We start from the raw sequence: 24,978 nt of genomic DNA on the forward strand, positions 1-24,978 counted from the left end.
GAAAGCTCTGTCACACCACGGAACTCCCAGGTGGATTATGAAGACGAGTGAAATTTTTGCTTTAATACTATTCCTCAGCTTGCCCTTGGAAGGGACATGTCAAACAGTCCTACTTTTTGCTTATCGCACTACTTGTCTCATTCTGCTTTAACGCACCTTTTTGAATAAACAATGCATAGCATTAAGACCATTATTGCATTCTTCCTTTATATATATATATATGTTCATTCACGACATCTAGCACCCGTACACTCTGGTACGGCCAATACGCCAGGGGATTAAGCATACCCCATAATACGGCGTGAGAAGTCCGAACACTTTCGACAGTGCGGCACCCCGAACTTATAGCATTATATGCATCAGCTCCAAATCATGTCTTGGGTTAATAGTTGGCTTTTCCCGGCTCCCATGTTTTGGTACCTTACGTTCCGCTATATCGGCTAAGGTAGCACTGGGAGAACTACTGTGATTGTGCCCCGGTTCTGCTGGGCTAAGCACCTCAGTAGAGAAAGCTAAAACTGACTGTCATGATAAGGCGAGACTGGTCGCTGTTCGAGAGGTTTCGAGTCCCTAAAGACTTATGCCGCTTAGAGCGAGGAATCGGCCCTGTCCGTCTTAAGGCATGTATCGCGCCCCGAATTCGGCCTTCCGAATACTAGGGCTTCGCCGAAATTTAAAATTATAGAATTCTATGGCTAAGTGAGAGTGATAACGCATTATAGTTCGATTGCCTTGTTCGTTGTGCTGAGCACCTCCCTCGAAGGACCCAAAATGGGAACAAGAGTGCTCAGGTTTATCCCGAACACCCCAGCACTCGTGGCGTGGGGGCAGAAGCCGACGACTAGCCATCTCTCAGATTTGATAAACAGCCGAACAGAAGGTAATATTTTAAATTCAAACAAGCGTTGCATAGCGCATATGAACAAGTTTTCATAATACAGGATCACACGAGCAAGTTTACTCAAATATTACATCTTTCGTACACTCGTCCGCTACGAGATGGGCACCCTTCAGAACACCCTCATAGTACATCTCGGGGTGGCGATGCTCCTTGCCCTGCGGCGGCCCTTCCTTCACCAGCTTCACGGCGTCCATCTTGGCCCATTGCACCTTTACACGGGCGAAAGCCCAGTGTGCACCTTTGATGCAGACGGACCGCTTGATGACTTCCAGCCGTGGGCAGGCATCCGCAAGCCGCCTCACCAGGCCGAAGTAGTTGTTGGGAAGGGCGTTGCCAGGCCACATCCGGACTATAAAGGCCTTCATGGCCTGTTTGGCCGCCTTGTGCAGCTCGACCAGTTGCTTCAGTTGGTCGCTCAGAGGCACCGGGTGTTCGGTCCTACTATACTGAGACCAGAACAGCTTCTCCGTTGTGCTTCCCTCCTCGGCCTGGTAAAACTGTGCGGCATCCGACACGCTGCGGGGCAAATCAGCGAATGCTCCTGGAGAGCTCCAGATTCGGGTAAGTAACAAGTAATTTACTTTCACATGCTTGCTTTGCATATAGAATGCCTTACCCGCCGCTATCTTCTTCATTGCATCAATCTCCTGGAGGGCCTTTTGGGCTTCGGCCTTGGCATTCTTTGCGCTCTCGAGGGCCGCGGCAAGCTCGGACTCTCCCGTCTTCAAGTCAAGCTCCAACGCCTCGTGCTTCGTCACGAGAGCATGGAGCTCTTGCTGCACCTCGCCCACCCGAGCCTCCTGCCTTTCCCGCTCGGTGCGCTCCTTGGCCGCTTTGTTTTCGGCCTCGGACAACTCTTGCTTCAGGGTCGCCACCTCGGTCGTGGCCCCTGGCAAATTTACGATGATCCTGTCATTTTGCAATCGCATTGTTTTTATATATATCCATAGACTAGGTACTACTTACATTTGTTCTCCTCGAGCTGCCTCTTGGCAAGGACGAGCTCGTCCTTGGACCCTTTAAGGTCCTGCTTCAGTGCGGTGACCTCCGCCATCAGTGCGGCGGAGGCCAGTAGCGAAGCCTGCATACACATATAGACATACTTATATTAGACTCCTGCAATATTGTTTGATCCTCTGTTCGGCTTTTCTTTGTGAACACCGAACAGATCATCATGGGCTACTGTCTATGCGGTAATATTTTTCCTATATTTCAAAAACCTACCTCAAAGCTTGTTAGAAGGCTGGCACAGGCTTCATTCAGTCCGCCAAGAGCGGACTGAACCTTCTGGACCACCGCACTCATAATAGCGTGGTGCTCTTCGTCGATGGAAGCGCTGCGAAGCGCTCCCAGCAGACTGTCCGGTGCCTCTGGATGGACAGAGGTCACCGGCACATGCGTCTTTCCCCTTTTGGAAGGAGGCTGCCTGCCTGAGTCCGGAACCACTGGAGGTTCCGGCGCGGTGTTCGGCTCAGGGCCGAACTCGGAGCCCTCGGGAGCCTTGCTCCCTCTGCTCCCAGAATCCGGAAGGTCGCCTTGAGGCGCCTCCGGGACTGTCTCCCCTCGACCCGGTGCCTCTTGAGATAATACCTCGGTGTTGTCTGTAGGGCAAGGGGAGGTGGCGGTCAGAAGTGGATCGCTATCCATATCCGACGAGCCCAGGGAGACGTCCGTAGATACGTCGATATGGGCTCGTGGCGGTCTGCATAATCATAATTCGGCGTCAGGAGAAGTAGTGCGACAAAGGTATGCTATGAGTTATTCTGGCATCCGAATACTTACGACTTCGCCAGGGGCTTGGCCCTGAGTAGCCACTCGTCTTCGCCTTCGGCGGCGGTGGTGGAGTAGTCCGAAAGGAGAGTCCTTCCCTTCTTGGACCCTTCGCCCCCCCCCCCCCGGTTGGGGCGGCCTTCCTTTTCTTGTCTCCCCTGACTGGAGGGGGAGCATCTTCATCTTCCTCCTCGTCTTTGGGGGAGGAGTGCATCGCGGAGTTATCGGACGATGAGTCCGATAACACCTGGCGTCGGGAACTCTTGTTCCCTTGGCCTTCTTGGTCTTCTCCGGCACCTTGTAAGGAGCCGGAGTCAGCATCTCCGTCAGGAGAGCGTCCGCAGTGTCTTCGGGCAGAGGGGCCAGACAGTTAATCTGCCCCGACATCTCCACCCAGTCCTGTCAAAGGCATGGAGCTCAGACCCCCCCACATGGTTAAGCTAGGGGAAATAAATATCCTACCAGATGTATAGAACTCACCGAATGCGCTGGGCGCTTCGCGCTTAGCCCGCGGTCCTCGGTGAGAGAGGGAGGGACCTCGGCGCCCTTGAACAGCACCCTCCAGACGTCCTTGTGCGTCGTGTCGAAGAGCTCGCTCAGAGTCTGGTGTTGGGCCGGGTCGAACTCCCACAAGTTGAAATCCCGTTGTTGACACGGGAGGATCCGGCGGATGAGCATGACCTGGACTATGTGGACAAGCTTGAGCTTCCTGCATGCCATATTCCGGATACATTTCTGGAGTCCGTCCAGCTCCACCGATGAACCCCAGGACAGGCCCTTCTCTTTCCAGGAGGTGAGCCGCGTGGGGATTCCGGATCAAAACTCAGGGGCAGCCACCCAGTTGGTGTCGCGCGGCTCGGTGATGTAGAACCACGCCGATTGCCACCCCTTTATGGTCTCCACAAAGGAGCCTTCAAGCCATATAACATTGGGCATCTTGCCCACCATGGCTCCGCCGCATTCTGCTTGTTAGCCTCCCACCACCTTCGGCTTGATATTGAAGGTCTTCAGCCACAGGACGAAGTGGGGCCGGATGTGGAGGAAAGCCTCACACACGACGATGAACGCCGAAATGTTGAGGATGAAGTTCGGGGCCAGATCATGAAAGTCCAGCCCGTAGTAGAACATGAGACCGCAGACGAATGGATGGAGGGGAAACCCCAGTCCACGGAGGAAGTGGTGGAGGAAAACTACCCTCTCGTGAGGTTCACGGGTAGGAGCGATCTGCCCCGCAGCGGGCAGCCGATGCGCGATATTCGCGGCTAAGTATCCGGCTCCGCGCAGCTTCTTGATGTGTCCCTCCGTAACGGAGGAAGCCATCCATTTGCCTCCCGCTCCGGACATGATTGGAGAAGGTTGAGGGGAAGGATGTGGACTTGGGTGTTGGAGCTCGAGTGCGCAAGAATGGATGAGCAAGGAGGAAGAAGGTGTGGGTAGAAAAAAGGTTAAACCTTGTCCCTTTATAAGGGCGGCCGAAACTATGCGCCCCCACTAGCCTGGTAAAACTCGCTTATCCCCCAAGCGCCGTAATCGATGGCGCGGTTGGGTTACCCACGCCCGTATTGATGAGAATCCCGTAATAAGGGGGACACGATCTCTGCTTTGACAAGACGTGTCAAGAAACTGCCTCACGTTATGTGCGGGGCTCGTTAAAGGAAACGGTTCGAATAATCACCGGGCCATGGCATAATGTCATGTTGCCAAAACGTGTCAGCAGATTAGATTTGTGGAAATATTATTCTCTCTACGGTGGTCTGTGGAACTTATTTTGCAGGGTCGGACACTATCCTTGTATTCAAATTCTTCCTGGTGTATTCGGAGGAGGAACCCGCCTTGCAATGCCGAAGACAACACTGCGCGCCGGACTCATCGTCATTGAAGCCTGGTTCAGGGGCTACTGAGGGAGTCCTGGATTAGGGGGTCTCCGGACAGCCGAACTATATCCTTTGGCCGGACTGTTGGACTATGAAGATACAAGATTGAAGACTTCGTCTCGTGTCCGGATAGGACTCTACTTGGCGTGGAAGGCAAGCTAGGCAATACGGATGTGTATATTTCCTCCTTTGTAACCGACCTTGTGTAACCCTAACCCCTTCCGGTGTCTATATAAACCAGAGGGTTTTAGTCCGTAGGACAATATACAATCATACCATAGGCTAGCTTCTAGGGTTTAGCCTCTCCAATCTCGTGGTAGATCAACTCTTGTAATACTCATATCATCAAGAATAAATCAAGCAGGACGTAGGGTTTTACCTCCATCAAGAGGGCCCGAACCTGGGTAAAACATCGTGTCCCCTGCCTCCTGTTACCATCCGCCTTAGACGCACAGTTCGGGACCGCCTACTCGAGATCCGCCGGTCTTGACACCGACAGCGGGTCTTGGCTTTGTTTGTCTCCGGCATCGTCGTCCATATCGTCGATGTTTTTGGAGGCGTAATCTAGCATGTCCGTCAAATCCTCGATAGTGGCTATTAAGTGGGTGGTGGGTGGGACGTAAAATTCCCAGCTCTCAGCCCCTAGTCCGGGCTAGGCGTAGTTCGGAGGTCATGCTTCCATAATGGCGAGGGATCACATTAAGTCCAAGGCCTCGTTTAAGAGCGAAGGCCAGACGGGGGACCGAGGACCTGCAGGGCTAGGCATGGCAGATTCCAAGCTGTGCTCACCAGATGCGGGCCTCGAGAGTTTGGAGTTTGCATCCTGAGGCGGGTTCGGCTGTCCGATGATAGGGAGAGTCCTGTTTGACTCCAGGCTCGCCGAAGACATAGCTGCCTCTGTGTCTCCGGAGAAAAGTTCCATAGTAGGAGAGGGTCTGGTGGGTTTTAGATACCCATCTTTGGATGAAGTAGTCTGCCCTGGATCTAAGGCCAGGGCAGGGATGATAGTTGGTCCTTGAGCGGTGCCTGATGACGAGTCCGATGAGTTTCCCTCTTAGAGCAGAGGAACAATGGTCGAGGTCATGAACCCTTCGAAGATCAAGTCTCCTCAGACATCGGCGATGTAATTCAGGCTCCTGAATCTGATCTGATGACCAGGGGCATATCTGTTGATCTGTTCGAGGTGACCAATCGAATTGGCACACAGAGCAAAGCCACCGAACACAAAAATTTGACTAAGGAGGAAGGTTTACCCAGAAAAAACATCATTGTTGATGATTGAACAAGCCATCGAACCTTCTGCTGACGACACAGTGGAACTCTCAATGAAAGCACCAATGTCGGTGTCAAAACCGGCCGATCTCGGGTAGGGGGTCCCGAACTGTGCGTCTGAGGATCGAAGGTAACAGGAGACAAAGGGGACACGATGTTCACCCAGGTTCGGGCCCTCTTAATGGAGGGAATACCCGACTTCCTACTTGATTGATTTTGATGAGTATAGGGTTTACAAGAGTTGATCTACCTCGAGATCGTGATGGCTAAACCCTAGATGTCTAGCCTATGTAAATTCGGATAGCCTCTACGGACTAAACTCTCTGGTTTATATAGACATCGGAGGGGCCTAGGGTTGTACAGGGTCGGTTTACAGAGAAAGGAAAGCACACATCCAGACGCTAATCGTGCCATCCATGCAAAGGAGAGTCTCATCTGGACACGGGGGAAGGCCTTCTACCTTGTATCTTCACGGCCCATCAGTCCAGCCCATGTGACATAGCCCGGACTCTCGAGGACCCCATAATCTAGGATTCCCTCAGTGGAGTTGTGGTGTGGTGGCCATGCAGTTGTGAGGTTGGTATTTGGTCGAGAACTTGGTGGGCAAGCGAAGGGGTGATTGAGGAAGTAGAAGGAGTGAGGGAGAGGGTGGTTCGGCCAGGAATGGAGTGAACAACTCGTCACATTTCAGCAAAGATCACTGTTGCGATGGGAGGAGAACCGGGGGCTATAGATAGCTACTATGGCGGAGTACCATGGATCAACTGAATTGTCTACCCCGGCGGCACCTCACCATGAAGAAGACTGATACGTCCATTTTTCATCATGTTTTCCTACTATTATTTTTATTGTTTTGAAGTTATATTCCACTTTTTGATGCAATTCTAATGTTGTTTCTCTTTTAAAATGCAACATACATCAGAAGAGGGAGATTGCTAGTAGCTGGTCTTCTGACCCAAAAAAGCTACAACAGAGAGAACTATTCTCCAAAGATAAAAATGACATGAAATTTTACGAAGAATTATTTTCGAATATCTAAAAAATACTGGAAGAAAGAAGTACCGGAGAGGACCCTTCGTGGGCCATAAGCCAGGAGGCACACCCTACCCCTAGGCGCGCCCACCTAACTTGTGGGCTCCAACGAGGCCCACTGATGCCCATATTCTCCTATATGAAGTCATTTCCCCTAGAAAAAATCAGGAGAAGACTTTTGGGACCAACCACCACCGTCTCGAGGTAGAACTAGAGGCGGAGCACTTCTTCTCTCGGGCGGAGCGATTCTGCCCGGGAAACTTCCCCCTGGGAGGGGGAAATCGAAGCCATCATCATCACCAACGCTTCTCTCATCATGGGAGGACCCATCTCCATCAACATCTTCACCAACATCATCTCATCTCCAAATTTTAGTTCATCTCTTGTATTCAATCTTTGTATCAAACCTCAGATTGGTGCATGGGGGTACTACTAGTGTTGATTACATCTTGTAGTTGATGCTAATTGGTTTATTTTGGTGGAAGATTAATATGTTTAGATTGTTATTCACATACTTATACCCTCTGATCATGAACATAATTATGATTTGTGAGTAGTTCTATTTGTTCTTGAGGACATGGGAGAAGTCTTGCTATTAGTAATCATGTAAAGTTGGTTTCATTCAATGTTTTTATGATATGTTATGTTGTTCTTCCTCTAATGGTGTCGTGTGAATGTAGACTACATGACACTTCACCATGTTCGGGCCTAGGGGAAGGCATTGTGGAATTAGTGAGAGTGCTAGTTATCGACTAAAGGGGGGTGGATAGGCGATTTTTATGTAAGTCCTCGAAGCAGGCAATATCTTCTAAGACGCAAAATTAAAACACCAACTAAACATGATACAACGTAAGATAAAATACACTAGGCTTGTTGTATGTCAACAATTATTGAAGTGAGATGCGAAGACAAACATCAACTAGGTAGAACAGAGCAGTTTAGGAAGATAGTGTGAAGACAAAGATGCAGTCTGTGGGAATGTCTTCACACAATGTCTTCAAACAGAACGAGCATGCAAAGGCTCCACGAAACTAAACAATAAGTAAAGTAGTGAACTGATAGAACCAGTTGCTCGGAGAAGACACATGATTTGTTTGACTCCAATAGCTGTGACAGTTGTACGTCTGGTTGGGGAGGCTGGGATTGAATTCTGAAGACCTAGTCTTCACCTTATTCCCCTTGAGCTAAGATCAACAGATCTTGCCCAATCACTCAAGTAAGTCTTCAAGATAGACTTCCAAACCTTCACCGACATCGTTCACCGGCAATCCACAATGGCTTTTGGATGCTCCGTACATGACGCATTACCGGCTGGAAGATCACAGTCTTCAAGTCTAACAAGTCTTCGGTTCACGCGGAACAGAAAGGCTTCAATGATGCTCAATCACTTTTGGGCTCTGGGTGTTTTGGGGTTTTCCTTGCAAGGATTCTCTCTCAAAGGCTTCGGAGCTGGGTTGCTCTCAAAGGACAAAAGCCGTGCACTAACTCGGAGCAGCCACCAACTTATGGTGGAGGGGTGGGCTATTTATAGCCAGGAGGCAACCCGACATGATATGTCTAAAATGACCCTGGGTCAGTGGACAATTGACATGTGCCCAACGATCGGATTTCAAACACACATGACAACTTTACTTGAGCTCCAAGTAAAGCTGACCCAACCAACTCTGGAAGATGTTTCCTCTCATTGTCTTCACTAGAAAACATAGGATTTTAGGTTGAGCATCACGTTAGTTTCTGACTTTGTTTACCTCGACCCCACTTAACAGCGTGGTGGTTCCTATGACTTAAGAAAGAAGAAAATGAAACTACCAAAAGACTATGTCTTCACGCTCCATTGTCTTCAAGCGAAAGTCTTCGCGTACCATTGTCTTCTACATCAATGTCTTCGCGAACCACCATTATCTTCAACGTCTTCATACATTTTAGGGGTCATCTTTGATGGGTAAACTGAATCAATGGGCACTTCTACCTGTGTTCTCGTGTGAATCTCACAAACACATTAGTCCCTCAACCAAGTTTGTCGTCAATACTCCAAGACCAAAAATGGGTGACACTAGATGCACTTATAATTAGTCTGTAGATGATGGGTTACCGAAGTGACTAAAATCTAAACCCAAGTTTATGAGCTGTTCCGTAAGGGGCTGTTTGGATCCATATGTTTCATGCTATGGTTAGATTTATCTTAATTCTTCTCTTGTGTCTGCGGATCCTTGCGGGAGGGGGTAATCATAAGTAGGTTGTCTGGTCAAGTAAGAATAACACCTTAGCTTTGGTTCACCCACATATTAACTTATCAAAGTAATGAACACGAGTCGATGAATCGTGGTGGAAGTAACTAGATGAATTCGTGTGTGTCCTCAAAAGCGCTTTAATCACTATAATAAGTATCTCTGGTTTGTCCTTGGCATTAATAATGATTGGGCCACCTTGCTACTTTCGTTACTTGTTACCAATTATCTTGCTATCAAATTATCTATCAAAACTATCTTACAACACTTGCAGAGAATGTCTTGTTGAAAACCGCTTACAGATTCCTTCTGCTCCTCGTTGGGTTTGACACTCTTACTTATCGAAATGACTACGATTGATACCCTATACTTGTGGGTCATCAAAGGGAGAGGAGATTGTTAGCGAGTCTAAAAAGGAAGTGTATGCAATATTTAGTTTTACTAGACTCCTTTTGAAAGTGGAAATCTACAACAGAACTATGTGCTATCTCATTTCGTGACTACTACCGAAAACACACATATTTGAGTGCATATTTCTCCACCGTTTCAAAATTGTGATGGTATGAGAAAGTGTAGACCTTGGAAGTGAAACTAAGAGCATCGTCAATCAGACCCTACACTTCTTTTCATATGTCCGATCAAACAATTCGGACACCGTCTTGATAAAAAACATCATCCAACCAGACCCCCAAACCCATATTATATTCTTATATAGCCAGGCTACGGACACCCCTTAAACCCAGTTCATATGTGCCACAGATTTGGAGCCGCCCAAATGCGGCTGCCATGTCGGACCTGTCCACCTCGATGCCACAAATCCCCTTCCTAATTCCACTCTAGATCAAATCCTAGTGATTCTCGATTCACTCCATTTTTAGTCCACCCCCGCTCCCCAACCTAACCTCTCCGACCATCTTCGACATGACTAGCGACAGATATGAGTTTGGCCAGTCCGGATACATCTACTGGGAGCTAGACTCCTACTCGAACGAGAAGGGGACATCTGTCAGTCTCATGGTCCACCAGTCCCGGGAGGATACTTGAGCTCTGTCGCTGGAGCCACCCCTGTCGTGGATCCACCAGTCGGGTGACTTCTCCGCCACTCAGGCAAAAATCCAGCGGGGGCGTCACATATGGCGTAAGCTCGCGCCACACGAGCATGTGTCGGGCAAAAAGCCCACACAACACCGATGGAGAGATCCTGTTCAAGGACGGCCTACTGTGAAGGTTGGAGTGCTACTACGAGACGAGATGGAGATGCGTGTCCGTGTGATCCACAACACGCGATGCTCGATGAAGGCATTGGTGAAGTTGGCTGTGACCAGAGGGATCTAATGCGACAATCTTCAACTTCGGCTCAGCCTGGCTAGGTTACCAGAGAAGAGGGCGTGAGTGCATGCTCCTGAACGACTGTGAGCTCGACATCATACCCGAACATGTCATGTAGTGGCATGGGTGATTTTTTAACTTTTCTTTAGGGAGTCTTCATAGTTTGGGGTGGCAAGGCGGAGGCGCTGACCTAGTGTAGGTATAATATTCTCACCGCACTTTCCGCCTTCCATTGGTGTGATTGTCGCCGGCGGAGGGCGCGTGGGGCCATGTCTCTGGCTAGTCCTTCGAGATCCTGTCGGTTTAGGTTTCCCATGGACCTGTCTGCATTTGGCTAGCTTTCCTGGTATTCGGAGTTTTTACAAGCCCTTATCAGCGTTTTTCTTATTCGGGGCGACGATTCACTTCACAGATTGCGCGCGGCCGGTATTTCCTGGTCTGCATCGACGACTTCCCAGACGCCGCTTTTACAAGCTCTTGTGTTTATAAAAATTTGCTCCACTGAGGCAGAAACCAAATGCTGCATCGAGTTTTGCTCACGTCACATCGTCGGTGGATGCAAGAGGAAGAAGACTTTGACCACTCCCAGATATTTGATTGTAGTTTTATCTTTTTGTAAGTACGTGCCTTAACCTTTTTTCCAAAAAAAATAGGTGGAGATGGGTCTGGTTTTAAAAATTTTACTTTCCCCCAAAAATCTCCGAAAAAGTAACTTTAGCAATTTTTATGCTCCATTTCAAATGAATGACCCGATTTTTCATTTTTGTGACATGGCAGCAATGTTTGGGTCTCTGACCCACCCGACTATGTCGGGGAGTCCCTCCTGTCTTCTTCCCCCGCTCTTCCCGCCTTCTCTTCCTCCCCCGCTCCACCGCATCTCCTCCCCACCACTCTTCCCTCCTCCCGTCTCCTCGCCCGCACGCCCTCAGCCACCGCCGGTAACTTCTCCACACCCAGATCGCTTCTTGATCCACTCCGTTTTCGATTCAATCGACATTACCCCCAAACGGATCGACGCCAGATTCCACCTCGGTAACGAAGACAAGCAATGGGGATCTCCAAGGTGACGGGCATCGCGGCGACGGCGCTCCTCGTCTCGTCCCTCGCCCTGCGGCAGGCCGGCGTGAGGGCCGCCGCCACGGCCCCCATCCTCGCCACCAGCTGCGTCGCCTACATCGTCACCGTCGCGTCCCACACCGCCGTCAACGTGCCGTGGATCCTGGGCAAGACCCCGTCTGGCCGGTTCCCCCTCTGGTCGGCCGTGCTCTTCGGCCCCTTCCTGATGCTGGCACGCACGTACGCCAAGGTGAAGAGGTTCCTCAGGAAGGAGAACGTGTACGACGAGATCGCCCAGGGGCTCTACCTCGGGGGCTGGCCGTTCATGGCAAAGCACCTGCCTCCGGGGGATCCGTCCGTCGTGGATTGCACGTGTGAGCTGCCGAGGAGCTCGTTTGTGAAGGTGGATGAGTATGTCTGTCTTGCTACTTGGGATACCAGGGCCCCGTTACCGTCCCAGATCGAATTCGCGGCGCGGTGGGCCTGCGAGAAGAGAGCCCAGGGGAAGCCCGTCTATGTCCACTGCGCATTTGGTTAGCAATGATCCCCCCCTCTCTTGTTTGCATTCTATTTTTGGCGAACCATTCTTAGTTTGGTAATTTTGTTGTATTTATTTACAAGTGACACCACATGAAGATAAAATGGCTATCTGTTTTGTGCATGATTTACAACCACATCAGGTCATGGAAGAAGTGCCTGTGTCATGTGCGCAATTCTAGTGGCGACCGGCGTTGCTGAAAACTGGAAAGACGCTGAAAACATCATCCGAGGAAGGAGGAAGATCAAAATGAACGCTCTTCACCGCAAAACTTTGGAAGATTGGTCCAAAAGTCGAGTTGTCCAGAAAAAGGATAATTAGCTGTGAGCTGATTTGTTTCTTACATCATATACTTCTTCTGTGAGGTTAGAACCAAAACAGAGTAAAGCCATATTTGTATAGGAATACCATGCCATTCTTTATTTGAAATATTCCTCCACATGTCAATCATGTGTGACACAAGGAAATCCTCCATTACCCCCCTGAAGACGCAGGAAAGTCCTTCCTTTCTTTTACGTGTTTGTTCAATGTATGTGTGGTAGTTGCTCCTCTAAGCAACTCTTTTCACAGCAAAATCAGTGTTGTGCAGTGTACACTTTGGTTTATAATGGAAGAAACTTGAACTTATCCTCAAGCTGGTTTCTATTATCTGTGTTGCAAAATTGTACTCCCTCCGTTCCAAAATAGATGACTCAACTTTGTACTAACTTTAGTACAAAGTTGGGTCATCTATTTTGGAACGGAGGGAGTAGCAAGGTTTAACTTCAAATGACAATTCTTTTCCTGTGAGTACTATCTAGGTACTAGCGTGCTTGAACTGTACAGATGTAAAAATCAAATGTAGTTTGCAGTTGTAACTCAACAGCAGTGTGTGAAGTATAAGACTCTGAATGAGGTACTAAATTTGATATCTGGAACAGGTTTGTGTACTCATGCTTAGAAATTACCCCTTTGTTCCCTCCTAATGATAAAAAATTGTGACTGAATGTCAGTGTTTCACTATATTTTATCTAACCTTTTCCCCATTTTTGGCAGTGATATTTTTTCCAAATTCTGTCAGATAGCTCACCTATTCAATTCAAGATATTTTGGTAGTGGTGCATGGTAGAAGGTGTTCTTACAAAATGCAGCCAGAAGTAATGAAAATAACACAAATTGAAGTACCATTTCAATAATGAACTCTGGGTGTCCTCCATTTGTTCTCACTCCAGGATACATTAAACCATTTGACTCAAGAAAATCTGATGACAGTTCTACGCATTCTGACAAGTTCTCCCATTTCTGGAGCTTCCTTTGTTTCCCAGCTCTCTGTTTCTCACATATCTGCTACATTACATCCAAAAAATTTCTTCCCAGTTGTTTTGCTTATGCTCCTACTTTGAAGGTTAGTTCCAAGATACATTTGAATCAGTAGGCTGAATATTGGCTTTCAGCTGGATGTGCTGCAATGCTTAGCTCTCCACAATTGCCTTCATCTGTCATCAGTATCCTGCAGGCAATATATGCACCAGCAATAAATAGATCAGAGATAGATCCAAAAAAATGGTACTACAACTGCTGAACCTATGCTTCTTTTAGGCCAAAACAGAAAATGGTTAGTTGGCAGGGATAGCCGAACATATCCTAGGGAAAAGAAACAGAGGCTGGGATAGCTGAAAGCATCCCAGGAAAAAGTGAAAGAAACCGTCTCTAGTTCTTTTTCTGCACACCATAGATGCACCTTGTTTTTGCCATTTGTTTTAGTGCAGGCTATGGTGTAGAAAACAAGCCTGCTGACTTTTGAGTTTTGATTGCTGGTAGGAGGGTGGTCGATTCCATGCTGATTAGTAGGGCACATCTGGGTATTATAAACTAAGATGATTCTCGCCTCTATTAAGCCCTTGCTCAATCATATGCACTTAGATTTTTTTTTAAATTGTAGATAGGCTATAACTTCAACAGCTACAGGTAGCAGACTTCATATTTAGCAAAAGAAAACTAATCACAGGACAGAGGTAAGAATTGTGTGGTACTTACTCTCGAGGGCGAGAAGCCCAGAGGGAGCTTAGGGCACGGAGGCGGTTATGGTACTCGCCAATAGCCAAGAAACATCGAGCTGCCTGCCTAACTGTCAGAATCCTGTGCATCTGGTGAAGAGTCTGCTGCCTCAAGTTATCAGCCTGGAAATGACATGTCACATATGTTGTTTTAGTACATGCCTCAGTGATCTTATTCTTGGCAGCTAAAACTCACAGCAGATGCTAGCAATAAACTTTTTTGAAATAAACCAGATGAACAAATGAAGTTTAAAAGAATAATAACTTGCGAATTGTGGATAGATTGACCTTTTAAATTGACAAATCACTTATTTTTTGCACTGTTAGTGGATGTACTTATGAGGTTTAAAAAGTTTACTTATTCTTGGCACAGTTAGTAGCAGAACTGATGCTAGAATGATTTAGGTGTGGCCAGAGCAATAAATTTCCCCTGAATGCAGATTGTTGCTACATTTGCCTACAAGTTTTACCAGGCGCTTCATTGCTCATCTACAAACTTGAATAAGATGAGTGAATAGTCTAGCATACACTGACATAACGGTCAAGTTTGAAGAGTAGTGACACATCTTGGGTTACCTGTATGACAAAGCCTTCAAGGTTAGCCAGCTTGCCGAGAGCAACGGCCATGTCGCCCATGAAGCTCCCCATGTTGGTATCGTCGCTAAGAGACCCGCTGCCTGCCACCGTGATTGCTAATGACTGATGGAGCTGCTCCAGGCCCTGGGTGAGAGCTTCTTCTGCCTGCTGCAATGACTGCTCAAGGCTGCAGATGCCAACCATTTGCTGTTCAGTCAAGGGATCAAGCTGAGGTGCCAGTGTCTGCAGCAACAGTGGGAAGTATGTACTTTCATTAGGATATCATTAGTACACTTCGAGAGTTTGTTTGGCAATTTGGTTCCTGAACTATCAAATGAACCTTTTTTGCTAGAAACTATGAAATGAAAATGGCAGTTGATTTCGTTTCTATTTTTTTAGGAATAACATTGCTAATGTTCAGTGTAGTTAGAGACACATGCCTTGAGCAGATCAGAGGGCCGGAAGCCGCCCATCCAAAGGAAGCAGCGCTCGGCTGGGGTCGCCCACATCCCAGTGATGAGATGAAAGACGTCCGCCCTTGCAGCGGCACTCTTGAGGCGAAAGAGCTCATCGTAGTGGGTCAAGGTGTCGTCGATGATGGCCCTGAGGTCACCATCCGGCAAGTGCGCGTGCAGGCCTCCCCGGAGCTCAATCATGCGCCTGCTGTCGTCGTCCAGCCACCTGTTGTACTCGACATCGAACATAGCAGCACCTGGAAAATAGATATCACAGTTCGTATTCAGTCCAATGCCAAATCTTAACCAAATTCCCACCACACATTATAATCAGTGAATGCGTAGGAGAGCTGATACTGGGGTTGACTTTACACACCAGGGCTGGAGTTTCCACCTGGAGCTCCTCCAACCAAGAGTCCCTACACAAAGCTCACAGGTTCATATCACACTTTACAATATGAAAACCTAGCTCGATACTTTGGCATAGAAGGAACTTGAATGATATTTTTCTAACTCGAGTGATTTTTGTGATCATATATGCAGAGGTGCACATGGTGAATTAGCTGCAGAAATGAGAAGCACCTGAGAACGAGCCCGCTGGAGATCCTGTTCCAGTTGAGCAAGCTTCAGCTTGCCACTCTCAAGCTGCTGAATGTAAGCCTACACATGATGGATAATTCAGATGCAAAGGTCAATAACTTGGCAAATTCATTGCTGGGAACACCAATTCAGTTCAGATTACAAAGCATGGTCCACCTTCTTCCGAAGCCTGCTTTTTCTTGCAGCCTCTCGATTCTGCGCTAGCCTCCTCGTCGTCTGCTAACCACCAAGGGAGAAGAACTCATTATAAATCTCAAGATTCTCAAAACCAAATGCATTGCGTTGCTCCAGGAACATAGATTTCGATGGTACCTTTGGATCAAGCGCCTTGCCAGTCCTGTCACTGTGAGTGGAACTTGTTGCCATCTTCTGCACATGACAAGCGACCATAAGAAGTCCAGCACAAGCTAAAATCAGTTAGTTGATTTTTTTCTCTCTCTCAAATATATGGGTCACGACATTGCATATTAGAAGAAGAATTTCAATAAGAAGCAATCAGTTGACACATCATGCTCACTTAAAACACTACTAGTATGATAGAGCTGGGAGATGGAAGAACAATGTGTCCATGGCGCAATCAAGCAAATACTTAGTAGTATATAGTATGATCTCTACTGCATGCACGTTACATCAAGCACATATAAAGAAACATCAATGTACATTTGGTGGAAACCACCCACTCCAACAACAGACAAAAGAAAATATAGTATATATTAGGCCGTGCTTTTCTTTTCTGATGGTGTGTTGCTGTCGCGTCGCCCCCTAATTTGCAGGGCTCTCTTTCAGCCGAGTGTGAATTGTTATATTTTGTTTGAGAAAGAAGCGTGGATTAATTAATCAGTGCATAAGATTTTGTCTTGCTTATTTGTCTATCCAACAATATTGATATACATATACCCTGGCACTGGCAGTTCACCAATTGACCAGAAAGCAGCGTGCACCTAAAGCAGACACTGACCCAGGGTGGCATTATTCAAGCATCCAACTAATTGAGGCCACAGTTTCTTGCTAGGGACAATATTGTAAGAATGATCCCTTGTCTCCTATCGCATCACCAATGGCAGTGGCAATGCCAATGGCAGGGCAGCTAGGCTCTAATCTAACATATCCTCTACATTAATCACCTATCTATCCATATGTGTGTGCCTAGAATGGAAGGAAGATGTTGCTATTCCAACAAGCTCTCTAGATTTGTTTCTATAGGTCCAAACAAGAAAAGAAGAAAAAAGGTTCACCTAACATGTTGGGATTGGAGATCTTGGGGGCAGCAACACATCTTAAATGCACACCCTGCCTCAACCGTATGGATTCTTTCTTTCTTTCTTTCTTGTGCTGCCTATGGCAGAAGCATTTTGCTACATGAGCATCTTGGAAGTTGTGGCCTAGCTACTGACATGGCACCAGGCTAGCTATCTACTCTAGAACTAGGAGAGATGGATGATGATGGCCAGGGGAGAATGTGTAGAAGCAAAGAACAAAGACACGCAGGAAGCCAAGCAACAGTGCATATGCCAATGCATTAAATGAATTTGATACTGTATGACCATTCACAGTGGTAGAGTACCTGCTGCTGGTGCTGGTGGTGCTGCTGCTGTGAAATCTGATGGAACTGGCCTGCCACGGTGACTAATCCTACCATCCCTTGCTGCTGTTGCTGTTCCTGCTGGTGATGATCCGATGAGTCCATGTTGATGTTGTTCTTGCTGCTGCTCTCTGAGTCTGTGCTGTCTGCTGTCACATTTGAACCCTCCTGCTGGCCCAGAAAACAAACACATGTATACACACATCAGTGAAGAACAGTTTTAGGTGCAAAATGCTTGTAGTAATTCTACAGTATCTTTTTGCTGCAGTACGTACGTGTCCTTGAATGATGTAGTATATTTATTTACCTTGGGTGTGTGGTGGTGATGGAGAGCGAGCGGCCAGGAGGGGAAGATGTCCAGTGTGGGAGGCGGCCTAGCTGCTGCCGCTGCCGCTGTAGCAGTATCAGCCACCGTACTGGGGAAGGCTGCAAGAAGATATGATAGGGGAGGAGGAGATCAAGACATGCATCGCAATAGGCAACAGCAGAGAGAGAGAGAGAGGTGTGAAGTGCAAAGGCTGCGGCGCTAGTACTGCCTGTGATCACAAAGGGGTAGGGGTAGCAGCGGTCGCGTGGGCCCACTGTGGCAGTGAAACTGAAAGTGGCCTTGGGGGTTATTCCCTTTGAGCTGTGCTTTTGCTTGCTTGCTTGCACAGCCAGCCAAGCCAGAGCCAGAGGCTTGCTGCAGTCTACATGCATACACACACTCACTACTCTACCTAGCTAGTACCATGGTCCATGGGGTAGAGAGAGAGAGGGAGAGAGAAGGGTATCACAAGCAACACACACACAACTGCCACTTCTGCCGCACTGCATGGTTACTTTTGACTAGGATGCCCTAACCTCTCGGTAAAGTGGCTCGCAGCCTTGTGCTCTTTGGTCTCTTGTTGGACTCGCTTGGCTAGGCTAGAGAGAGAGAGAGAGGTGTTGTGTGTACGTACGCATGGCGTGGTTGTGTCCATGGTGGTGGTGGTGGTGGCGATGAGGATGATCCGTGGAGGTGGCCGTTGCAGTTTGTTGCTGGGAATGGGAATGCGAAATCATCCTGCCGCCGCTGCTGCTGAGCGTGGCGACCTGGTGCATGAGGGCCTCCTCCAGCTCCCCGAAGTAGGCGCCGCCGCTGCCTCCTCCTCCGTCTTGCTCGCTGCTGCACGCACGTACAGACCGTCATCACCATTACATTGCCATCACCAAATACGTGATATATCTACAGAAAGATTCCTATGTATGTATGCATGTATGTGTGTATCTAGACGCACACAGGATCGACGGCAGGCATGAAGCATGAAGAACAGCAAGCCGACAAAAAACAACTCCATACAAGGCAATACGCATGCAGAGGCCAGAGGTGATGATGAATCAGGATTCATGTTTGCCAAATCTTGAAAAATAAGTGCATGCCGTTCATCATGGTTATTGTTTTCCATATAGGGGAAAGAAGCAGAAGAGAGATGACAGACAAAACAAAACCACAACGAGAAAGAGGGAGAGAGAGACGGGACAGAAGAGGTTGCTCTTACAAGAAGGCTGCGGGAGGCATGGAGTTGGTTGGCATGGCCATGGCGGCATGGAAGCCGCCATAGCCAAGCACATGATGAGGAGGAGGACCCCTGTGCCTCGGATGGCCTGAACTGCTGCTGGCCTCCTCCATCCTCGACCTCCAAGCCGAAACTCTTGCTGCCTCGACCTCCCACTCCCAGTAGAGAGACTCTTTGCGCTCCTGGCTGCCTTGCTTCTGCATGCCGCACAAGAAAACCTCACATGAGCAACACACACAGGCAACCCCCCCTATGCCTATATATCTACCTCAGCAAAGAGAAGGCATGCGAGCGAGGAAGAGGATGCAGACAAACAACGTACCAGGGCACTGGGTTTTACAGCACAAAAGAGACCGGCTTGAGCAGAGCAGAGCAGGCGGCTTGACCGTTTCTTTCTTTCTTTCTTTCTTTCTCCTGTCCTGTGTTCTTCTTGCTCTTCACGCACCCTGCAACTTCTTGTCTTGATGCATCTGACTGACAGACACTCTGTTTCGCCTGCCTTGTGGGGCGCGTGTGTACCGCTTGCTAATCCCACAGTTGAGAGGATCTTGTCCCTTCTTGCCTGCTTTAATTTGTTTTGGTCTCTCTCTTGAACTGTGAAGAGAGAAAGAGAGAAAGGGAGAGAAGAAAGAGAGAGAGGGAGGAGGAAGAAGGTGGTATAGTAGAGTAGGGGTCTTGTCTTGACTTGAAGGGCTTTTGTCAAGAAGCCACCCTCGCTCTCCCTCTCCCTCTCCCTGACTGCACTCTTATCGCATTGGAACTGACTGCCATCTCCCATTGGCTGGCCCCGCAGCAGTTTCTTTATTTTATGCGTCCATGTCCGTGTCCAGCCCTTCTCTCTTCTCTTTTCTCCATCCATTCTCCAAAGGGTTCAAAGAATGTCCATAAAGGGGGGCACAAAATTTACGTTTTTACACCGTGAGAACGTATCCATTCTTTATGCGCTGTTGAAGAAAATTTGTGCTTTGTTGATCGGCCATTTTTCTACTCGATCGGCGGGCGATGACCATCTTAATCCCCTGTTTAGACCTTGACACCGTCTACATACGATTATATACAACTTAACCAATCGCGCGGATAATCACGAGACATTTCAGTTGTGAACAAAGTCATAAACGTCTTGTCAACCTTATGTGAAGACTGCCTCTATACATACAAAGTATATTAACAACTCCTTTGCAATTATTTCATTTGCTTGGGGAAGTAAGTGAGAAACCTTGGGGTTTCCTGGATTTAATTAGCTTGGCGCTGTCCCCTGTTAACGAGTCAACATCCATGCCTTGTCAAACCATACCTAAACCAATAATATCCATTTCCACGCAGCAATGGATAGCAAACTTATTTAATTCCTCAGACCATCGCTAAGTATCCAATCAATCAGTGAGGGGTAGCAAATATGTTTGTAATGTTAGTTCACCTGACATTGATGGGGTGGATATTGAGATTCTTCCCACTCCTATATACACATACACATGATTTACATGTCCATGAACTGAAATTCACAATACTTCATGCTTTGATGTGTTCATCTACGTGCTGAAAAAAAGAACAAGAAAAGAAAAAAAAGGCATTCTAGTCACTTGGTCTTTGTTGTGGCTTGAACGGGTTCAAAAGTACCGGGTAGGTACCACCACTGCCCTACAGCTACCCTGCACACACCTGAACCAGTGGAAAGTGTGTGCTTTACTTGCACAATCTACAGTGGTGAAAATTAATCAACAGAAAGTGAGCTCCACTATTGTGTGATTCCACATCGGATGTTTGCAAAGAAGCTATAGATTTTATCCGCAAGTGTAAATCCTACCGTGCATGACCCCTTTTCAGTTACCACCATTTCATTTTACCAAGCAAGCACGGAGCATTTCCTTTTGATTGGTGAAGAGGAGCTAGCTGGAATTAGTAGAACAGATGTCCCTTTCAGTTTCACGCTTGGGAGATGCATCAAAGTATTCCATTGCTTAATCTATGCTGTGCCTGTCAAAGTATTTATTTTTGTCTGCGCTCTTCACCCACTATTTTCTTTGCCAATGATTGGCACAGAAAAATGTGCACGACACATTACAAATCATAGAGGATTTATATGATTGGATTGGGTGATATATATATATAATATATATATATATATATATATATATATATATATGCATGCATGAACCTGGCTACTAGAATATCAGGTTTCGTTTATCTTATGGCATTTCGTCGTAAGCCTTTAAATGGCAAGTTTGGGTGTGGTTAATTTTTTTTTCGTAAATACACAAGCTGCGTATCATTTCATTGATAGATAGGAGAACAAGAGTTACAGGATAGTAGATACAAACTTATACACCAGAGGGCAAGCATGAATCTACGATGAGCAGAGGAAACCGGGGTGCTCAGCCCGGAAACAAAGCAGATGCACGCTTACGGTGGCTCGAATTGTGTGATCGCCGCAAGACCCTTGACCCCGGCGAGGGCCCATGCCCGTGTCTCATCGAGTATACTCTGAATCACCAGATCGATGGAGGGGCGAGCAGAATCAAAAACTACGGAGTTGCAGTGCCTCCATATGCTCCAAGCAACGAGAATGCCTAGGGAGGCGAAGCCTTTAAATATATGTATGTATATAGCTGCTACAACAGTGGTTGAAATCTCATGCATGATTGTTTCAAGCTGTTGGTTTGGCCACGTTCATGCATATATATCACCAATTTCATGGGCATTCTAGTAGCCGTTGGTTTAGCTAACTGAGTTAGAATTCCTATGATTAGCTAATCTTCCCACCAAAGGAAAAGTATATTGCGAATCAACCTGTGGTTGAGTTGGTTAGGTGGACAGTGGTATTCCCAACCCATCAGGGTTCAAATCCTGGTGCTCGCATTATTCCTGGATTTATTTCAGGATTTCCGGCGATGCGCTTTCAGTGGGAGGAGACGTTCCCGTCGACGACGAGGCGCCTACGGTGACTTCGTAAATCTCAAGATGATATGGCGGCTCAGTTTCGCGCTTGTGTCTATACTGATGCTCAAAAAAAAGGAAAAGTATATTGTTGATAACCACATTAATTTCGCACGTGCCAAGGCAAGATATCGCCATGTTAATTTAAACTGCATATGCATGTGCATGTGAACCTTGCATGATCGGTAACTAACATCCAACCGTTACTGTATTCGCAAAAAAAAAAATCCAACTGTTACTGGCGACGCCAAATTAACCCAGTCCTTTGACAGACACATGTTTTTAAAACATTTAGAATTCATTATTATATCTACAACCGATGACAAAGGAATCTTCATGCCACATTTTGAAAAAAAAATCAGGACATTTTTTGCTATGGGAACAACTTATGAGTTGCATTAATGCTCTATTTGATATACATGAAACATATTTTGTTTTGGTATCAACACATTTTCTGAGAGATTTATTACTGTACTAAAAGTCAATAATGTTTTTAGACGCTGCATGTAAATTACTCAAATCTTACTTCTAGAACTTATAAATTAATTAAATAAAAATAAAAAAGTTTGCTGATCTTCGGCTGTGTGCATAATAGTTATGCAGAGGCTAGGTGTAATACTTAAATCTTTTATGTCATAAAACGCACTTTATCGAAAAAAAAGTAGACTGACCTAATGTACTCGCCAACTTAAGTGCCTCTATGGCATTGGTTTCTTGGCTCCCACTTAAGGCGGGAGTGATGTCCTCAAGTGTAAGAGCAACTCTAGCAGATTCTTTAAAAGCACCGTTATTTTATTGAAACCGCCAATGTAAGGGCTAAGAGGCAAAAAAATCACTCTAGCAAATACTCTAAACATTCATTTATCCTTATTTCTTTAAAGGGAGCTCTAAATGATGGACTATAGACATTATATTTAGAGTAAGGGAGGGAAATTTTCCAGCTGCCTACAGTCATGGCAGCCACACGGTTAGGTTCTTAGGAGATATATTTTGATTTGTTGTAATCTCTCTATTATTCTCCAGAGCTTCTCATGATCCTCACAGATGTAATCATCAGACTTGTATGCGATACGGGATAAGCCCCGAAGATAAATAAAACCCAACATGGTTGATACATCTCCAACGTATCTATAATTTTTTATTGTTCTATGCTATTATAGTATCAATCTTGGATGTTTTATATGCATTTACAAGTAATTATATATCATTTTTTTGGTACTAACATATTAACTTAGTGTCCAGTACCAGTTGCTGTTTTTTGTCTGTTTTTGTTTTCCAGGATATCAGTACCAACCGAAGTCCAAATGCCACGAAACTTTTTGGAGATTTTTTTTAACAAAAGAGACCCTAGAAGCTTCGGGAGAGAGCCAGAAGATGAAGGAGGAGCTGACGAGGCACCAGGGCGCTCCCACGGGGTAGGTCCACCCTTGTGGCTCATGGGGCCCACCTTCACCCGTTTGACCTAATTCCGCCTCTATAAATTCTCTAAACTCGGGAAACCTACAAAAGCCACCCAAAATACTTTTTCCACTGCCGCAAGCTTATGTTCTCGAGAGATCCCATCTGGAGGCCTTTTCCGGCACTCTGCCAGAGAGGGAATCAATCACGGAGGGGCTCTACATCAACATTGATGCCCTTCCGATGATGTGTGAGTAGTTTACCGCAGACTTATGAGTCCATAGTTAGTAGCTAGATGACTTCTTCTCTCTCTTGATCTTCAATACAATGTTCTCCTCGATGTTCTTGGAGTTCTATTCGATGTAATCACTTTTCGCGGTGTGTTTTTTAGGATCCGATGAATTATGAGTTTATGATCAGATTATCCATGAATATTATTTGAGTCTTCTCTAAACTCTTTTATGCATGATTATTATAGCTTCATATTTCTCTCCGACCTATTGATTTGGTTTGGCCAACTAGATTGGTTTTTCTTGCAACGGGAGAGGTGCTTTGTGATGGGTTCGTTCTTGCGGTGCTCAATCCTAGTTACACAACCGGACATGACACGTATTTGCATCATTGCCATTAAGGATAAAATGATGGGTTTTTTTCATGCATGAGTTTACTTTGTCTACATCATGTCATCTTGCTTAAGGCCTTACTCCGTTCTTTTTGAACTTAATACTCTAGATGCATGCTTGATAGCGGTCGATGTGTGGAGTAATAGCAATAGATGCAGGCAGGAGTCAGTCTACTTGTCTCGGACGTGATGCCTATATACATGATCATTGCATTGGATATCGTCATGATTATTCGCTTTTCTATCAATTGCCCAACAGTAATTTGTTTAGCCATAGTATGCTATTTTCAAGAGAGAAGCCTCTAGTGAAAACTATCGCCCCGGGTCTATTTTTCTCATATATTAGAATCCAAAAATACCTTGGTGCAATTTTTCTTTTCTTTATTTATTTTGTGCTTTATACATTTATCTATCACTACAAAATTTAATCTTTGGAAATAATCGTCGAGGGATTGACAACCCCTTGTTCGCGTTGGGTGCAAGTATTTGTTATTTTGTGTGTAGATACTGGTAATGAGGTGTTGCGTGGTTCTCCTACTAGATTAATAATCTTGGTTCTTAACTGAGAGAAATACTTATCTCTACTGTACTGCATCATCCTCTCCTCTTCGAGAAAATCCCAACGCAGCTCACTGAAGGAAATATGCCCTATAGGCAATAATAAAAGTTGTTATTTATATTTCCTTATATCATGATAAATGTTTATTATTCATACTAGAATTGTATTAACCGTAAACTTAGTACATGTGTGAATACATACACAAAACAGAGTGTCCCTAGTATGCCTCTACTTGACTAGCTCGTTAATCAAAGATGGTTGAAGTTTCCTGACCATAGACATGTGTTGTCATTTGATGAACCGGATCACATCATTAGAGAATGATGTGATGGACAAGACCCATTCGTTAGCTTAGCATAATAATCGTTAACTTTTATTGCTATTGCTTTCTTCATGACTTATACATATTCCTCTAACTATGAGATTATGCAACTCCCGAATACCGGAGGAACACCTTTTGTGCTATCAAATGTCACAACGTAACTGGGTGATTATAAAGATGCTCTATAGGTGTCTCCAAAGGTGTTTGTTGGGTTGGCATAGATCAAGATTAGGATTTGTCACTCCGAGTATAGGAGAGGTATCTCTGTGCCCTCTCGGTAATGCACATCACTATAAGCCTTGCAAGCAATGTGACTAATGAGTTAGTTGCGGGATGATGCATTACAGAACGAGTAA

General features: G+C 46.3%; 2 protein-coding genes across 5 annotated transcripts; one reads left to right on the forward strand and one right to left on the reverse strand.

The window, feature by feature from the left end:
- Positions 1-11,200: 11,200 nt before the first annotated feature.
- LOC125553722 (uncharacterized) lies at positions 11,201-12,627 on the forward strand. The gene is made up of 2 exons (XM_048717454.2): positions 11,201-11,995; positions 12,143-12,627. Exons 1-2 carry the CDS (start codon positions 11,455-11,457, stop codon positions 12,319-12,321), a joined length of 720 nt encoding a protein of 239 aa, XP_048573411.1. The 5' UTR covers positions 11,201-11,454; the 3' UTR covers positions 12,322-12,627.
- A 513-nt stretch (positions 12,628-13,140) lies between these two features.
- Positions 13,141-19,525, reverse strand: LOC125551187 (transcription factor TGAL4). Of its 4 annotated transcripts, none has more exons than XM_048714349.2 (13): positions 19,110-19,525; positions 18,770-18,984; positions 18,191-18,393; positions 17,557-17,675; positions 17,232-17,420; positions 15,980-16,036; positions 15,824-15,883; positions 15,650-15,727; positions 15,444-15,486; positions 15,053-15,324; positions 14,613-14,855; positions 14,017-14,159; positions 13,141-13,489 (listed from the first exon to the last, which is right to left on the reverse strand). In XM_048714349.2, the coding sequence occupies exons 2-13, from the start codon at positions 18,898-18,900 to the stop codon at positions 13,408-13,410; spliced, it is 1,620 nt and encodes a 539-aa protein (XP_048570306.2). In that variant the 5' UTR covers positions 18,901-18,984; positions 19,110-19,525; the 3' UTR covers positions 13,141-13,407. The 4 variants fall into 4 exon arrangements, with proteins under 4 accessions (XP_048570306.2, XP_087374152.1, XP_048570304.2 ...); XM_087518026.1 differs by having other exon boundaries at positions 17,232-17,417; positions 19,110-19,523; XM_048714347.2 differs by having other exon boundaries at positions 18,191-18,396; positions 19,110-19,523.
- Positions 19,526-24,978: the final 5,453 nt, after the last annotated feature.

The sequence above is a fragment of the Triticum urartu genome, chromosome 4A, assembly GCF_056163025.1.
Source record: "Triticum urartu cultivar PI428250 chromosome 4A, HENAU_Tu73, whole genome shotgun sequence".
Lineage (NCBI taxonomy): Eukaryota > Viridiplantae > Streptophyta > Magnoliopsida > Poales > Poaceae > Triticum > Triticum urartu.

Bases quoted from the DNA above. Each gene is read 5' to 3' on its own strand.
- LOC125553722 (XM_048717454.2), top strand. From the start codon at position 11,455: ATGGGGATCTCCAAGGTGACGGGCATCGCGGCGACGGCGCTCCTCGTC. The intron at 11,996-12,142 runs GTTAGCAATGAT...CAACCACATCAG, and splicing joins CTATGTCCACTGCGCATTTG to GTCATGGAAGAAGTGCCTGT.
- LOC125551187 (XM_048714347.2), bottom strand. From the start codon at position 18,900: ATGGAGGAGGCCAGCAGCAGTTCAGGCCATCCGAGGCACAGGGGTCCT. The intron at 18,397-18,769 runs GTAAGAGCAACC...ACGTGCGTGCAG, and splicing joins ATGCCTCCCGCAGCCTTCTT to CAGCGAGCAAGACGGAGGAG. The intron at 15,325-15,443 runs GTGTGTAAAGTC...TCTATTTTCCAG, and splicing joins AGGTGGAAACTCCAGCCCTG to GTGCTGCTATGTTCGATGTC.